The following is an 18,093-nucleotide window of genomic DNA, read 5'->3' as shown; positions in this document are numbered from 1 at the left end:
AATATACTTGTTTTGAGATGTATAGGATGTTGTCTTTTGCTAATGTTGGTGTCTCTCTTGGGCAGTAAGGAAGTAAAATATCACGCAGCTCCGTTTCTTCTTTTGCTGGACTTCCTCTGTCTCATCGCACCCCATTTGAGAGAAAGAGGTCGGCACTATGAGCGGGGAGAGTCAATATCAGTTGACTTTATTGCCTCAGAGAGAGAGGTTATGTTTTCGTTTATTTGTTTATTTGTCTGTTAGGATTATGAAAAAAAACTGCTCAACGGATTACCATAAAACTCTGGTGGGTCAAGAAGGAATCCATAAAATGTTGGTGTGGATATGGATCGGGGCGAGATACAGCATTTTTCAATATTTTCATTGATTCCTCACTCATTTTCTTGATGATGAAAATAAGGCATCTTTAAGGGACTTGATCACTATGAATGTGTGATGTATATTTAAAATTTAAGGAAACACGTAAAGGGAAAAGGAATTAGCTGACTGGATACATATTGCTCTCTTGTTGCTCAACTACATGAATCATGCCTTTATTATAAAATATAATTAAAAATCCAGGTGGCGCTGTTGAGCCATTTTGCCACGCCCATTTCAAATTACTCCAGAATACGTACATTTTCACCACTTTCTAATTTTCCTCAAACTTTGGTAAGCTTTTGAGCATGTTAAAGCCCTCAAAAACACAATTCATTTGGGTTAGAATAATAAGAATAAGAATGAGAATAATCCTTACAATTTCAATAGGACGTAATTTACTTATATTATTTACTAATATTTTCCATTGGACATGACTTTCTAAAGATGTGTTTTTATACTCCTTACAGCTCCAGTCCAAATGTTCTCGAGTGGAGAGTGTTTCTTGGCCAGCGACTTGTGGCCAGTTCTGAAGAGTTTGAGAGTTCTGTGGGTGTTGTGAAGATTATCCTGAGCAAATTTACAGGCTCTAACATTGCTGTACTGCAGCTGGAGAAACCCGTCAGCTACATAGATTATATCCAGCCTGTGTGTCTGGATAACCACAATGACAGATCCTTCCCCGTTGGTAGTCGATGCTGGGTGCCAGGCTGGGGGAAGGGCAGTAAGAATGGAGGTGAGGATCCTTCAAGCTATGTTAACCTGCTCAGACTTGGTATTAACATCCATCCTGAGTGATCCAATCATAAGTGGTCAGCACGCACCCAAATGCGTCCTGAGATCTGATCAGGCAGACCACGTTGGGAGGTGGTCTTGGATGCATGGGGCCTCATTATTTTTGCTGTGTGATGACAAATGTGCGGTTTGTCAAGACGCTTCACACAAGTGCATTGACAGAAAGCATGAATGCAAAAGCACGAGTGATCAGTCCTCTCAGAACGGATGTTAACACCAGGTCTGAATAGGGCCTGGTTTTAATGGGATTTTAAGTTGTAACTGACATGAGTCAGGCTTCATGATGTGTAACACATTGTTGGGACATGGTATTTGTGAAACAAAGTTCGGCCTACATGTGCAGTCAAAAGCCTGAAGCCGCATGTCCCTTTGTTCTGCAGAAAACCAGACCCTCCAGAACTCCATCTCCCAGGGGGCCTCAACGTCACACAGAGGTGTGAAAACCAACAGGAGACACAAGTTTCAACTCCTATTGGTCACTCTGGGCCCCATGACCTGTGAGGTCACCGGGCCAATATAAGGCCTGTTCCCCCTTTCTTCAGTCTTTTCCATGCGACCCATCCAGGGGAGAAGTTTGGCTTCTCCAGCTCACATCTTCTCTTTCCATTCACCTCTTCGAGAGGAGCACAACGCTCCTTCCACGAATCCTCTCAGAGGAGAAGGGCGACGGTCCAGCTCACTCTTTCAACTCGAATCAACTTCATGGAGGAGAGTTGCAGCTTCCAGCTCATCTCACCAAGGAAACCTCCTTGCAATCCAAGCTCTACCAACCTCTCTGCAGGAGAACTTCAACCAGCAACTGAGCTGCACAGCCCAACAGAACCACGAAGGCAGGAGCCACACAACCAGCAAGACGATTTCACAGAACTTCGAACAGCACAGCAACTTCTTTTTTCCCCTTTCCACGGACGGATAACACAACTGGGCTTAATAATTATACTAGGCTAAGCAAAGACTGTTTATTCGATTCCTTGTGATGTTTATAAGTTTGATTTGTGTTGTGATATTTTGGTTACAAGTTATTTGAAAGTTAATGTTAGTTATGCTCTTCACAGTCTTTCCTTGCATGCATCTTGTAACTTTCTCTAATTTGGCACACACACAGACACACGCTTATCTCAGCACCCTATCACTCTGACCCCCGCTACATGTCGTAAACATTCCAAAAAGGGGGGAGGGGCGTTATCTTCAAAGTGGCCAACCGCCATTTTAGAAGCACGCTGACTCACACAGACACACACACACATATGCATACTCACATACATATCTTTATTTAGTAAGTACACCATTAGTAATTTGTGTTTTTATACTTTATTATATTCATAATAAATGTTTTTCTTTTACAAATGTTTTTTCATCAATGTTGCATAAGTGAATTTTGCCAACCTCTACACTGTCAAGAACTCTATATCCTTCAACTTAGCTAACTATCTATATGGTAATTTTGATTATAGTTATTCATTTAATTGTTAATCAGAGTTCCAAATTTGAAGTTAGTACTTTTATGAGACTTAATCAATCAATTGGCTATCTTTTCCCTTCCTTTGAAGGGTGGTGCCCCGAGGTAACTTTAATCAATTAAAGTTATTATTTAATATTAATATTTTTTATATTAATATTCAATATTTTATTTTGATAACCAAATTTATTGAATGCCGAAAGGCACACCATTTTATGTTATCACGTTTAATGCATTATTGCACAACAACATATACTGAAAATTCACAAAAACTGTATTCTTGTGTTTTTAAGGTGCTGACAAAGCTGGCTCAAGTCTGCGAGACCTTGAAACTCAAGTGGTAAACTGTGGGAGCGTTTCTGATTCAGACAACATTTGCACTTATGCCATAGACCTTCAAGAGGTAAAAACTAAAAGTTTCCCATCCACCTGAGTTTCTGAAATTGAATTGCTCTTCTCATCAGGGAAGAAGGTTTCAGATCAGGACCTGACTGATGTTGAATTCTCTTTTTCTCTTTGCAGGGGGATCAGGGCGGCCCTCTGCTCTGCAAATCAGACTCCTCTTGGTTCCAGGCGGCCGTTGTCACAATGAGTGGGAATAAATCCGTGCGGGCAGATATTCAGTCATTTGCGAAAACCTCAAGATTCGGGTCATTCTTAAAGGAGACAGTTGGTGATATGCCATCTCCTGCAACGTCTACAACAGCAAATGCAGCAGAAAAAGCATTTTCCTTGTTCTTTAGTTTTGATGTTTAATGATGTGGTATTTGTTGAAGCTGCGTGAAATAGTCCAATACTGTAAATGCACTGACAATACTCAGGTCAAACAAAAGAGAATACACCATGAGGCACTTCCAATCAAATGTTTATATACCTAACAGAAGGTATTTTACTGTAAGAAATCTGTAGACAAATTGTACTGCAAAATGCAAATTTTTTCAAAATGTGTTAATCCAGCTGAATGAGGTAGAGTATTTATTGTCTGTTCCATCAAACCATGCCTATTTTCTTTGAGTCACATTATAAAAGTCATATTGAGTCATGAAATAAATATTAATGAAGCATAAAACAAATGTTTATTTACGTTCATTCAGAAAAAAAAGCAATTCAGTTTAGCAAGAGAAGCTGCTCCTAAGCATATTTTATTGTAGCAGTTTTGATGATAAGCAGAAGCCAGCAGATCCAAGTGCATTGTGTTTTTTTCACTTCCACCTAAAAAACACAAAGGAACACAGATAGTTTGCAAGAATAATAAACAAATTGGTGCGGCTTGATTGGATGTAAGAGGACTGTTGGGGCTTGGCAGTGGTATATGTCCTCTACCATTCTAGTGCCAGTGATGTTTATTGTTCTGGTGTGGCTGCAGCTTCATTAGCCCCTGGTTCTGCTGCTTCTTCTGCCTCATTCATCATTTCTTTGTATTTACTGTTGAAAAATCCAGCCTGACAGAAGAAAAGAAAGAAAGTGACATTAAAACATTTCGATCCTGCATTAAAGCTCCGTCATACATGAAGGGAAAGAAGAGAATAACTGCTGAATAGTTCAAAAATGAAAGGATAGTGTTCATTTACTTTTATTGGGGGTGGAACACCGTTCATTGACTCCATAAGGCTGTATAATAAACTAAAATAATGTATATATTTTGAGAGTCTCACCTTATACAGGCCAGCAGTGAGTAGAGCCAGCAGAGCTAACCCTCCCAGCGATCCCCCCACGATTTCTTTGGTGAAATCTGGTTGTGGATACACTTCTATCTCAGCTTCAATCTGAGACATGAAATGACATGAAGGTGGATCAAAATCAAGCTTATTTGAAAGACAAGTAAAATAAATAGAATGTGGAATCACCTTGTGAATCGGAGGCTTGTTATGAGACCCCGTAGAAAAGAAGATGTACTGGTTTGTATCGTACTCCAGATTAGCCGTGCTGGTCAAGAGGAATTTTGCCGAGTTGAGTCCAATCTGTTTTAAAAATGAAAGACTTCGTGATGAGAACGACGTTAACTTTGGTGACGTTCAATTTCTTTAGTAAATTACTGTAATTTTACCACTTTAGAATGAGCACCAGTTGTAAAATACTTCAAAATGCATGTTACAATGTGACACATGAACATCAGTTACCTGCTCTATCCATCCTGAGCTGATGTTGGCAGAGATTTTGTACTTTTTACTCTCCAGTCTTCCCATGAACCTACTGCACCTGAACACTCCGCACCTGGCTACAGAGCAGTCCTGTGGGTGAGGAAGAGATGACAGAAGTTGTAATACTGTGTTAGTACTTGAATCCCCAATTGTAGATAGTATACTCACCACTACATTATTCTCCTTTATCATAGCAACAAAGTCTGTGACAGTACGTTCTGCGTCTGCTTCTCTTCGGCAGTCTGGAATCTGGAATAGAACAGGTTTGCGTCAGGTTTAACAGACGACCAGATGTGGTTCTCATGTGACCACGTCCCTCCCGTTCTTGAGGCTGCAACAGCGACATGAGAGACTTTTCTGGGATCAGTAACGTCACCTGCAAACTGCTCGAATCCACCCAGATGTCTTTATCGCCGAGCTTGACAGGCACCTTGATCACCACCGTGAAGTTCAGCGCCCTGATGTTGTTTGTGACCTGTCAGAAGAGGAGAAAAGGAAAGGATTGATCTGAAGAGGCTGAGCAAGCATCAGGATCCAGATGATGAACAAGTTATTAAACTCAGCCAAGATGATTATGTTTTCATCAGGGTTTGTTTGATATTTAGAAGGATTACGCAAGAAAAGAGAAAGAAGCTTGGTGAAAGGATCCATTCAATTTTGATGTGTATACTTTTTTAATCTTTAAAATTGAAATATTTTCTACAATTTCCTTATTTTCATGGATCTTGAAACTAAACCAGGCACATTTAGGGGGCTGATATTGATGAGCGTGTGTAATTTGGTGCAGATCTAGTTAAAACATCTAGGATCTAGTGAATTAAAATTTGGTTTGATAAGGGGACAGTTGGGCCTCGGCGAAGGATATGATCATGTGAGGAGATACTTTACCACAATTGACTGCTTGTGAGGTTTCAGCACATCGTTCTTTCCAGATGTGAAGTTGTTGTAGCTGAGGGAGCTGAAACAGATGTTTTAATTTCAGGTAATAGAGTGTACACTTTGAAATTATTAATATTTTAATGTGATTTCTTTGACTAACACAGGAAATAAAAACACCAAACCTTTCAATCGTGACCAAAATGCTGTACTTCACGTCCAACCATTTCATTTGGTAAAGTTCACTTGAAGTGGAATGTTCCTGATTCTCACTAAAAGAGAGAAGTGAAATTAACTCTGTGAATTATGTATTAGTGATGTAATATGAATATTAAACATTATAGACAGGCACAGTACCTGGAAGCATTTGCAGAGATAAAAATCTTCCTGTCAAATCGTCTGTTGCTTTCGATCCCATAGGAGACGGTGAACAAAGCCTGTAATGAAAGAGGGGTGAGATTGTCTCTGCGTTTTGCTGCAGCAATGGGAAGAGATGCCTGTTTACAAATAACACAAACCTCAGTGTCGCTCTTGAAAATGGGGTTGTTAATAGTGCAGGTTGTCATTCCTCGCGATAAGCCATCTTCACTGTCCAAGGAGTTGCACTCGATTCTTCCCTTCATTAAAAGGCAATCAATGAAACAACAGCACATTTAAAGCTGAATTGCTGTGTGAGCGGTAGACTGTATCTGTAAATCAGCAATGTGTCTCCACTTCCTCCCGTGAATGAGCCTTAAATACCCTGAACCTAAAAGTAAGGGTGCTGCCATCTTGATATTTTGGCATAATTTTGAGAATAGCCAGTCTGCGCAGTAAAGATGTTTTGTTGTTAATCAAGACCGATACACATGGTCAAGAAATCCATTATAACAGATCAGATGCTAATGGTTTACGGCTAATTTTTGCTCAATGCTAGATATGTATACGTAAAATGGAGCCTTGTCCGTATTCTGCATTCATTTAATCTTTATTTAGTTTTTGTGCACATCTTCTGAAGGTTTATGGATATTGATAAAACAGACAAAATGGAGCAGTACCACCGGTAATCATAGGGGGCAATGTAGCCAATCGTTTAAGCGAGACAGGACATGAGGAAGACATTTCAGCAATGGCGGAACTTTGTGAGGAGAGATTTGAAACTCTTGACTCGGTGCTGCCCTCTAGTGGATGTACAGCTTAACAACCATACCAATGTCAACGACGCATTGGAAGTATGTCGGCAGTGACCGTTAAACGAATGAGCCCTTACCTGCAAACCTGTGAACTTCCTGTAGGAGAGCCCAGCTGGGTACGTAAGTTTCACGTAGCTGTTGTAGGAGTCTTCGTCTCGGTTCTCCACTGATACTGTGACGTCCAACAGTTCATCAATGCCCACCTTCAACTCTGAGGAGCTGACAGAGAAAAGGGAAGGTGAAGGCACAGAAAAACAATAATCTAATAGTCTCCTTTTGTGCTAGCAGCTCGGTGAGGCTGCACTTTATAGCGATCCCCTCAGCTAGATGCTCACAGTCTACTATGCCAGACATGTTCTTGAAGAGAAGAGAAATGTAACCTTGCCCACACCCATAGGTTGGGCTTCACTTTTGGTTCTCACCTGTTGAAGTTGAAATCCACTTTCAGGTTATCTACACACTTGTTGTCAGTGCCACAGTTGATCTCAAATTTCAACTGTGGAAGAGAGCATGAAGAAAAACATGACAATGACAAGAATTCATAAAAGTTCAAATTAAAGCTGTTCACTTACTCACTCTGTTCAGTTAAATCGACATTTATTGCAAGTTTGTTTAAAGGTCACTTACAGAATGATAAGTGGTAGTTTGAGCCTGCTGGGCCAGACTTGGTTTAAGGTTTGTAGTAGAGGGAATACCGTCAAAGGTGAATCTGAGCTCATTTCTAAGTGCATTGAGAGCATCCTGAGGACAAGCCTGCGAGAGGAGGGCACAGTTGGGAAATACCGTTAGTTTGAACTCCGTGAGTTTGTTTTGTTTTGTTTTTCAGACGGAAACCTCTTTGGGTTGTGATATAATCTGATGTTAACAACTCACCTGAATAAAGAATTTCACTGGGAAGCATTTTGGCCTTCGTAAGTCAACTTCAATTGACCCGGTCTTCTCTCGTTGTTTGTCCTTGATGTAAGCTCTGTTGTTTGGGACCTTGCGGGTGGCATCCAGTGTTAAAGTATAATTGATCTTTGCTCCAGCTGGAATGAATGACGGTTGAATCTACATATTACTCATGTACACGGACATGTATTTCAACAGATAGACAGTGGCTCTGTGGTTCAAGAAAAGTGAGAGGAATGAGTAACCTGTGGAAACTGTAGAAAGTTTGGTCATGGTAAAGCAGATTTCAGCTGTGTTCTCCAGTGGGTTCTGGCAGTTTGGGTTTTTTGTAGGGACCTGGTTTGGGTTGAACGACATCGTAGCCTCTACCATTACCACAGGCTTTGACCTGCAAATGGTTAGAGCAGAAAAAAATGAGGACCACCACGTTTTCATAGCATCAAATCAACAAAATATTAAAAACGAACACTTGGAAAAACATCAGTGTGATAAGATCTAACGAATAATGTGAGAAAACATTATTTGACGTGCACTCTGACTGTTTAATTTGGGCCATGTCCTATCAACGAACATGGAGGAGGAGGTGAACTAATTTCAAGACAAAAATAAATCTGATTGACAAGAGCTGTGACACTGTTGAGACAAAAAAAGTTCGTAAACTTTTCAAGTAAAGGTTTATGACATATACTGCATCCAGCCACCAGGTGGTAATCAAGAAGCTTTGGCTTCAGTTTTGGGAGCTAACAAATCTTCCATCTATACAGTCTATGCTATAAATTATATTTTTATATAATTGTAAGCTTATAAATTATAAGTTTACAAATGAACAAAATTAGTAGGTTAACAAAGGACTGTTATAATGACAGACAGTAGAATCTTGTACAAACCTGAGTAAGACAACTGTGCCCTTTGACCCCACTGCTAAGTCAGGCAGACTGTCGCCACTGCGGTCAAAAGACGAGTCACTGATTGACATACCGAAGAATCTAAGTTGTTGCCGGACTTCAGAGGCAGCAATTTTCTGTGGAATTTAAGTATTTTAGATAAAACATGTTAATCTATCGAAAAGAATTAGGCCTCACAGACTGAATTTGTTACAGTCCCATTTAATTCCCCTTAAACTCTTCTTTGTTCTTCATAATAACATATTCAAAAGGTTTGACATGAAAAAATTCGCCTCACGGCCTTGAAACAACTTAACTCTACACCTTATGGCCCAGGCCCTGCCCCCAATAACCCAACCCTCACAGCGCCACCTGCAGGTGAAGAGCCTTTTCCAGCTGCTTGGCCCCACCCACAAGTTGACAGTATTAGTTTCTTAGGTTTGTGACATCACAAACCCCGGCTGTATCCATATTTTTCCAACTGGCATTTGTTTACTGCAGCCTTATGGTGGAAAAACTCTTGTCTTTGATCATGTCAAACCCTGACATATGAATATGTTTTTATGATTTTCACCCGAGGGGGACATTTAATTTTTTTTTGAGCCTACTCACCTGTGAGTAAGTCGAACTGACTGTGCTTCCTCCTTCGCCGTGGAATATGTAGATGCTGCCTTGACCACCGTTCTCCAGAGGTGCACCAACTGCCACCTCCCTGAGGTCATCTGCGTTGAGATCAGGCAGCACAGCGAGAGAAGAGCCAAACCTCGCCTGGTCGGACTCATCCCCTCTCAGCACTAACGGAGATTCGAAGTGACACTCGACCCTCTGTTCAAAATATATGGAGGAGAGTCAACGTTTGCCTGTATGTCAAGAAAAAAAATAAAATTTAATGGCACTAGAAGAAATGGTCACTTACCAAACGAGCTAAACCGCAAACGTAAACTCTTCCCTCTCTATCAGCTTCCTTGTACATAGGGGCAGATATGAGGATTAGGTCAGTGTATCCGTCATCGTTCACATCCATGGCACGAACCTCTGCCCCAAAATATTCACCAGTCTGAAACTGTTTAAGAAACAAGAAGAAAACAAGAGTATTTATTCCAGATCTATGTACACGTTTATTGTCTATATATCCGATCAGAAACCACGCACCTGCCATGGGAAGGGATCAATCTTTTGATTGATCTGTCCACAAACTGCCATCACAAGTCCTCTGTGTTGATATCTCGGAGCGCCAACAATTGTCAATTGGCCTTGTCTGGTTTTTGCGATAGTCATGGAGTAACCTGAAATCAAAGCAAATAAATCAAAACATCCAAAGGTTTAGCTACACTTGACAAAAGAGTCATTTATAAAAACTAACTAACTTTAGTAGTGGGTGTAGTGTTTTTCTTTTCTTTGAAGGGTTTCTAATTTACCTTTAAATGTAACTTTGGTGATTTTTGGAGCTTCATGTATGACATGTGAACATGTTTTACTCACATGACCCTTGCATGTACAGTACTTTCCGACTTCTTGTTTTTCATTTTCCTTTTTACCTTTTTTTGCTCAATTCGTGTCGTTAGCGTTGGAGGGAGGGTCACAGTAGAAAAGTACTAATCACTTGTGTATTAGTTTGTTATTACTGTAAAATTCTTACCCAGATAACTGTCTTGTAACATGGACAAAGGCTCATATGAACTCAGCTTCTGGCCTGATAATGTGTATTCCATGTAGCCTCCTTTCCACTGGTTGGCGCCAACAGTGCCCATTTGAATTCCCTGTAATTCAGAACCACAATCAGCCCACAAAAGCGAAAGTTAAATGCATTATAGAGTCAAAACATGTCGCCTGTGTGTAGCCTTTCTATCACAAAGGCAGGTGTCGGTGTCTTTCATTATTATTACCCCTGGCACATAAGCCACACTGAATCCCGCCTGAGCCATTTCCATTTTCAGTGTCTCTCCAGTGGACTGAGATCCTGAAACAGCAAAAGAAATGAGCACTGAGCTGAATCCCACAGTTACATACCCGCTGTTGTTGAATGGATTTACAGTGGCAAGCTCGTTAAAACAAGCTCAACTTATTATAATATAATTATTATTTCAGTGTTTGAAAACACAACATAAGAACTAGATGTGCATCATGAAAGGAGCTCAATAAACAACATCAACGCAAATATTTGTCAACTGAGAACGTAAATGGGATTTTAAGCTGTAAGTTTACATCCGTACCCTCAATAGAGAAGATTTTGTCCTGCAAATTCTTCGTTATTGCATCAAGTGCGTCAAAGCTCCCTACTCGAAACACGTGATTTGTCGAGAGCGAAGATGCAATAGAGTCCAGTTCCTTTTTTGCCTGTGTGGTTGAGAACGCTCTCCCCACCTAGAGGCATGTTGAGAAAATAGTTTTAATGCTGATCAAGTTGAGTTGATTTTTGTACTCGTTCATAGATAGTTTATCCACCTGCACTCATCACGAAACCAGAGTTAAAAAGAAAGGTATTTATGTAAACAAATTTAGAGGAGGTAAATAAGAGAGTAATTATTTGAATACAAAAATAACAAAGAATGAAAAGATATATCTGTAAAAATGACAAATTAAGAGGGAGCTTAATAAGTAAAATTGAATGAATAGTCTGACTAAAAAGGTAGGTCGTGAGTTTGATATCCACATATATAGGTTTAAGAGATTTTTAAACCAATAAACTTTTTTCAAAATCAATTCTGAAGGCAGCAAGAGCAGAGATTTTAAAAATTGGTGTTAATGAGATGTGGTGAAGGATTGTAAACTTCTTATTTATGAAATTTCACTTAAAATCCACAGGGTAGTATCATGTAACTGTATGTCTGCATGTATGGTAAAAACACAAACAATGCCTTTTTTGGAAAACACATTTTGCTCATTGGAATGAACTGAACTTACCCCAATAGCAAATCGAACAATCTTTGCATTCTCAGCTAAGCTTATTGCATTTGGCAAGTTTTGGCTGTCACTAGATTCTCCATCAGTAATGACGATCAGGATCTTCTTCACGTTTGGTCTAGAACCTCCTGCTGATGTGAAAACATTTTGGCTGCCAAAACAAAAACAATATAATTTCAATACACGTTTGTCCATTTCTTTGGTCAATAACATAACATAACAATTTCATCTCGGGAAATCTGCATTTTATGTATGTTTGGAAAATATGTTCATTATGCAACTGACTTCATTTCCCACATTTAGCTTTACCATTTATCCAACAATATAAATCTAAATATTTTTATGTAGGGCTGGAAAATTAAACAATATCAATAATTATTGCAATATAATTTCCATCAATAGCAATATAACAAATGTTCAGTCACTATATTGCTTATACATTGTGCAAATTGAGGAGGTATAACACATACATTGAAAAATGTTGTGTTGTTTATCAAGTTTGTTTAAAACCACAACCCTCTCTTAGGAGCAAAAAACTGTTTTTACTCTTAAAAGAAATTTAAATGTGACATTTATTGTGATAATTATCGATATTGATGTGGAAAGTTTGGTATAAGTTTTGGTCATATTGTCAAGCCCTATTTTTATGTCTAGCTCAGTTTGGGGTTTGTCTCGTCCACAACACGGTAGACAAACAACACACACAACACCACAAACTACACCCTCAAAAGTGTGTTAACTGCTACTGTGTCAAAAATTAAACCACCATTTCATATACATTATCACATCAGCATTACATCAGCACCTACACCACATATTGGATGGATCTAGCTGTGTTAGTTGTGCTGCCTTTTCGTCCTATTCCATCGATTTTCGACTGCCATCGTCCAGATGAGAAAAAGTCACGAAAGTTCAATTCAACAGTGACATCATAAGAGAACTGGACAACAGCAAACTGCAAAGAGAGAAGAAGAAGAAGAAGAACAATACAAATAATATCTAACAGTCATGGAGGCAGTGACAAACTGTAGAATTTGATCTTTCAGTGAATTCTCTGAGTGTGTGCAATAACATACCTGTGTATCTTTTCCCACAAATGGGCGTACCAGCATTTTCACAAAATTCTTCATTGTTTGAAAATCTCCAGGGTTTACGCTGCCTGAACCATCCAAGAGAAAAGCAATATCTGCTTCGGCTCTGCACTCTGTCAAAGACACGGGCCAGAATCTGAATCATTTGTTAAAATCCACATAGCACATCTTTGACAAAAATCTATTTGATGTGTACTTTGTCCTGTCTGTTAACATGGAGGAGGCAGGGTTTATGAGCTACACTGCAGCCATCTAGTCCGCCCCTCTGAACGTCATTTCCAACAGCTAAGCAAACTGAGACTATTTGACTTAAACTACTCTCACTTCAAATAAGATAAAAAAGAATCTAATAAAAAGCAAGAAAACATTTGTGAGCATGAATAAATGTTCAGGAGGAAAAGTTTACAATGTTTTGAATGAAGAACTCTTCACTTAAATAACACCACGGATGGGGAATGTGTTTTTGTTCTGCTTCGTCGTGGACGTTTTCAGCGATGTTGGCTGATTCTTCACTTTCTTCCATGTTGTCACTCCTCGTCTCGGCCAAATGTGCCGTGCCTCCTCTCCGCGGTTGAGTCTCCCTCTCTTCTCGTCTGTTTTGTCTTGATACGTCTTTTTTGTCTGTTTTGTCTTGATACGATTTTTCTTGAGTAGTGGCAATATCAGCAGGTAATTCCCAACGTTACCTGTATCATGGGACATTTTCACAAACTCACCTGGAGAGGACGGCGGCACCGCGGATCCAAACCGATCACCCCGGTCGATCTGGAAGCATGCGCCGCTGTACATGGTGATACTTTTGCAATCCTTTGGGATGGTTGGGCCACATGCCTGAAAAGAGACAAGATCATATCATCCTGATTGAATTAGCGGACTATTTGATTGTGTAGTCGTCCCTCAAAACAATCGTTTTTCAAGCTGCAAGGCGATAAGAAAGTGATAAGAAGTGAACATATCAAATGTTTAATTGGACTTTTGACTGATCTCTATATTGATTTTAACTATGTTCTGGAAATCTGTGAAGTTTAACAACTCACCATAGTGCTTCGTGAGATGGGGTCATTTGTCATTGTCAAACCAAGGGACATGTTGACTGCAAATTCTGGCGCTGCATAGAAAACATTGAACACTTGTGTTACGATGCTCATATGATACGAATGCTTGGTGTCAAAATACCTGTTTCTGGTCTTTCTCTGGAGACGTTAACAGCCGCCTACCTTCAAATGGCAGACTTCTGCAGGTTGTAGTGCACTTGTATATTTTCCCCCTTCCCAATTGTGAATACTGTTCAAGGGGAGCGCTGATGAGCACGCTGAGGAAATAAAACCCAGAGAAATATGTAACAGAATCAGTCTCGTCAGCGCCGTGCAGCTGTTTTCTTCTATCAAGAAATGCCATATGTTATTGCAGGTGTGAGGCGTGCGACTGACTTACTCTGACTGTCTTTGCACCACCTGGTAGCCAAACCCTGCGGCACTGTTGTCCCAGGACTTCCAAGCCACGGGGTCGATATTGAAACATAGAGCCGTATTCAACACTGAGAAACGAGAAATGATAAGATCAGAATCATATTTGATGAAGTGTTATAACAACTTTAAAACTCATCAGAATTTTTGTCTCTAGGAAAATCTATAGACTCCATGTGTGGCATTCAGTTTGTGTTTAGTTGACAGTGGTGTGAACTGAGGGTTACCACATTGTCTGTTTGGATAACACCACTAGGGGGCACCAAAGTCAGAGCATTTCAAACTCTAGACTCACTTAAATTTAAGAAGGACTTCCTCAAACAGTGAATTTAGAAAACTATGTGTTCATCCCACCTGGTTTATCTGCGGTGAAGATTCTTCATAAAATGAAACTAAGTTTGTGTTTTTTTACTGTTCACGTCTGTGACAGATGTTTGTAAGAACTTGCAGGTAGATATAGTGGCTCTAAAGGATAAATAATTTACACATTCATGAGACAGCTACTACCTCTTTGTTAACTTCTGAGTAATTTGTAACAGCAGAAACTGTTTTTCACCATCAAATACTGATAGTGTTGTGCTTCACATGGAAACAAGCACGACTTCCTTCTATACGTGCTATTATTGTACATTGAGGGATTTTTTGTTGTGAAGTTTGCCTTCTTTTTCCTTTTTTGGATTCTCCAAAAATGGTCAACATGATACGAACTCTTCAATCGTCTGACAAATGATTTTCTCATGGTGAACAGCAGGAGAACAGATGACGTTGAACCTCACGTGTCTGATGTCTGTGACTTTAATGCTATTTTGGTATCTTGTACGTTCTGAACATCATGTGTATATTTGCATGAATCTTGCATAAAAGATTTATGCATAAAAAACCTGAGGTTCTGCTTTTTCTTGTCACCAGTGCTGCTTTGTATTGCTTTTCATTTCTTCTGACACTCTTGGTTGTATTTTAAGCCACTTAATAAAACCAGCTTTATACTAACTTACACTGGGTAAACACATATAAGCACACACATAGCACAAAATAGATGTGGGAGATAGATAAGTAGAATGTTTCACAAGTCATTTAGTAAATGCACATTATGATGACTTTTTATAGCTTTAATAGCTTTTTTGCAGCCAGCTTCTTTTATGGTCAATTTAAATCAATCAATCAATCAATCAAATTTTATTTGTATAGCCCATATTCACAAATCACAATTTGTCTCATAGGGCTTTAACATGGTGTGACATCCTCTGCCCTTAACCCTCAACAAGAGTAAGGAAAAACTACTTAAAAACCCTTTTAACAGGGAAAAAAGAACGTAGAAACCTCAGAGAGAGCCACATGTGAGGGATCCCTCTCCCAGGACGGACAGAAGTGCAATGGATGTCAAGTGTAAAGGAGAACATCAAGATAAAGGTTTTAGCAGCATTGATTAGGGTAAACATTTTGAAGTATAACTGAAGGTCAGTGAATTGGTGGATTAATGTCATTAATGGTCAAGTGTCTGAGGAGAAATACTATGTATCGAGCAGTCCTGCTGCAATCATAGTCCATGGTCAGCAGCCAGCAAGATCATGATCCACCATCAAGATCGGATGCCACTATAGTCCACAGTTATTGTCCACTGCCGCCATTAGGATCCATCATCAGCTGCCACCTCGGTCGTGGTCCACTACCAGTATCTGATGCCAACACGATAAAGGTAAATGTAAAACACCATTTTAATTCAGGATGTCTGCCTCTAAAGATTGAGGAGTCAGGGGTGAGCAATGTCTCCAGTCTCCTCTCTGCACAGGACGAGCAGATATAGATAATAACTGGGTGGGTCCATGATAGTTTAGCCTCTTCTCATGTGTTCCTGTGATTATTTTCCAGATTCTTGCCGACCTGATCTATTCATGTAGCACATGCACGCAGGTCATTTGAATGATAGATGCTGTTAAACAAACACAATGAATCTAAATGGTCAAAACGATGTATCTACCAGTATGAGCAGTTGAAATGGGATCAATATGGAGACTGGGGTCTGTCTGGGGTGTGGTCTATATTTTCTAAATGTTGTTATTATTGTTCATTCATCCTTTAGCTCTGGTGGTTTTTAAAACAAGGCAAATACTAGCATTTCTGCAGGAACACTTTAAATGTCACTAAACAAAATAGATTACATTTTTACTGCCTCACAAATATATAGAAAAACTTTTTTTTAAGACAATGTAAGAGAAAAACCTGCAAGTTTTCTTACCTGACATGAATACTGCAGCAGCAAATATCCAGGCCATTGTGTTATCCTGTCGGAAAAATGCATAAAGTGCGATGGTTTGCTCACATGAATGTATGTGGAAGAGAGGTGACTATTTCTACTACTGCGTGTGCAGAAATCGTGAAAGGACTGCTTAAAAGTTGAGGTTAGAGGAACTCGAAGTAGGTGGGGTCACAATACTAACCCTTTCTGTTTAATGTGGGCTATAGTCACAATATGTCATCACTTGCAGGAAGCACAGGCAGCTTTTTATTATGATTCAAGAGATTAAGAACATGTTTTAAAAAGACACCAGTAGAATAAAACCTTAACTTCAGCTCTTGTTGGCTGTTGTGGCACTTTTTGCTGGAAAAGGGGAAGTGGATGCAGACACAGATGTGAAGGAGTTTTATTTATACCAAGAAATATATAAAGTCACTTTAAATTCAAGGTTACTGTTAAGACTGTAATCCGTGGCATACAATAACACTGTACTTAAACTTGTTCTCATACATAAACCTTTATATATATTACAGTATTCCTTTAGCTTTATTCAACATCACACATACATGAATGCAGTGTGCTCATTAAGACACTGTGACCTATGCCTTAGAAAGAAATCAAGCAGCTGCCCCAGCTTCTGAAGGCCAGATAGGAAAGGCGTTGTCTTGTCTGATAAATACGCATGCTTACACACACAGAACATACAGTCGATAAAACAGAAACACAATGTTTCTCACTCCAATGAACAAAAACACTGTGTCTGCAAAACTACTGAAGACTCACAAAGCTTCAGCCGGATAAAGGCTTTTTCTTAATATACAAAACTTAACACTGTCAGAATGTGAAGATTTGCCCAGCTACTATCAAAGGAGGGACGAACCTGGGAGCGGCTCCTCATCATTGGTGGATTCCAGTTCCAAGATGCTGGGACCACGCATTCAACCTACTATTATAAATATTGCACCTGTCATCCGTTCGGGGCGACTCTTGACTACCCCGAGCTACTGACTAAAAGCCGAGGCTGTGCATTGAGTGCCCATAGCTATGCTGTACCTTTTCATTGCTTCTAAATAAATACTTTTTGAACCAAGACCGACCCTTCTCATACCTAAGGATAAAAGAACACGACATTACATCCACAGCAGTAAGAAAACATTAGGATTTATTTCTATAGATTAAAATAAAAAAAAAATATACTTGTTTTGAGATGTATAGGATGTTGTCTTTTGCTAATGTTGGTGTCTCTCCTGACAACTTGGGCAGTAAGGAAGTAAAATATCACGCAGCTCCGTTCATTCTTTTGCTGGACTTCCTCTGTCTCATCGCACCCCATTTGAGAGAAAGAGGTCGGCACTATGAGCGGGGAGAGTCAATATCTGTTGACTTTATTGCCTCAGAGAGAGAGGTTATGTTTTCGTTTATTTGTTTATTGTGTGTTAGGATTATGCAAACAAATTGTGCGACGGATTACCATAAAACTCTGGTGGTTCAAGAAGGAATACATAAAATGTTGGTGTGGATATGGATCAGGGGGCGAGATACAGCATTTTTCAACATTTTCATTGATTCCTCACTCGTTTTCTTGATGATGAAAATAAGGCATCTTTAAGGGAATTGATCACTATGAATGAGTGATGGACATTTAAAATTTAAGGAAACACGTAAAGGGAAAAGGAATTAGCTGACTGGATACATATTGCTCTCTTGTTGCTCAACTACATGAATCATGCCTTTATTATAAAACATAATTAAAAATCCAGGTGGGGCTGTTGAGCCATTTTGCCACGCCCATTTCAAATTACTCCAGAATACGTACATTTT

At 39.5% G+C, this 18,093-nt stretch overlaps 2 protein-coding genes across 2 annotated transcripts; one reads left to right on the top strand and one right to left on the bottom strand.

The window, feature by feature from the left end:
• Positions 1–804: 804 nt before the first annotated feature.
• LOC117753409 (inactive serine protease 45-like) lies at positions 805–3,367 on the top strand. Its single transcript, XM_034571485.1, has 3 exons — positions 805–1,093; positions 2,905–3,014; positions 3,134–3,367. The coding sequence occupies exons 1-3, from the start codon at positions 805–807 to the stop codon at positions 3,365–3,367; spliced, it is 633 nt and encodes a 210-aa protein (XP_034427376.1).
• A 91-nt stretch (positions 3,368–3,458) lies between these two features.
• LOC117752777 (integrin alpha-D-like) lies at positions 3,459–16,499 on the bottom strand. The gene is made up of 31 exons (XM_034570397.1): positions 16,273–16,499; positions 14,005–14,107; positions 13,788–13,882; positions 13,608–13,678; positions 13,287–13,401; positions 12,556–12,683; positions 12,289–12,434; positions 11,480–11,630; positions 10,789–10,939; positions 10,462–10,535; positions 10,215–10,335; positions 9,728–9,861; positions 9,492–9,638; positions 9,188–9,400; positions 8,579–8,712; positions 7,937–8,079; positions 7,674–7,828; positions 7,428–7,553; positions 7,223–7,296; positions 6,878–7,019; positions 6,147–6,245; positions 5,986–6,065; positions 5,814–5,900; positions 5,641–5,710; positions 5,129–5,227; positions 4,921–5,001; positions 4,732–4,842; positions 4,459–4,572; positions 4,267–4,377; positions 3,953–4,053; positions 3,459–3,823 (listed from the first exon to the last, which is right to left on the bottom strand). The coding sequence occupies exons 1-30, from the start codon at positions 16,307–16,309 to the stop codon at positions 3,955–3,957; spliced, it is 3,411 nt and encodes a 1,136-aa protein (XP_034426288.1). The 5' UTR covers positions 16,310–16,499; the 3' UTR covers positions 3,459–3,823; positions 3,953–3,954.
• Positions 16,500–18,093: the final 1,594 nt, after the last annotated feature.

This window comes from Hippoglossus hippoglossus, chromosome 19 (assembly GCF_009819705.1).
Source record: "Hippoglossus hippoglossus isolate fHipHip1 chromosome 19, fHipHip1.pri, whole genome shotgun sequence".
Taxonomy (NCBI): Eukaryota; Metazoa; Chordata; class Actinopteri; order Pleuronectiformes; family Pleuronectidae; genus Hippoglossus; species Hippoglossus hippoglossus.
Note: the sequence above shows the minus strand (reverse complement) of the source record. Positions and strands in the feature narration are given on the sequence as shown.

Excerpts from the sequence above, each read along its gene's own strand:
- LOC117753409 (XM_034571485.1), top strand. The coding sequence starts at position 805 with ATGTGTTTTTATACTCCTTACAGCTCCAGTCCAAATGTTCTCGAGTGG. Across the intron at positions 1,094-2,904 it reads GAAGGGCAGTAAGAATGGAG|GTGCTGACAAAGCTGGCTCA; the intron begins GTGAGGATCCTT and ends TGTGTTTTTAAG. Across the intron at positions 3,015-3,133 it reads ATGCCATAGACCTTCAAGAG|GGGGATCAGGGCGGCCCTCT; the intron begins GTAAAAACTAAA and ends TTCTCTTTGCAG.
- LOC117752777 (XM_034570397.1), bottom strand. The coding sequence starts at position 16,309 with ATGGCCTGGATATTTGCTGCTGCAGTATTCATGTCAG. Across the intron at positions 9,639-9,727 it reads TTGATCCCTTCCCATGGCAG|TTTCAGACTGGTGAATATTT; the intron begins GTGCGTGGTTTC and ends TTTCTTAAACAG. Across the intron at positions 7,829-7,936 it reads ACTTTCTACAGTTTCCACAG|CTGGAGCAAAGATCAATTAT; the intron begins GTTACTCATTCC and ends CATTCATTCCAG.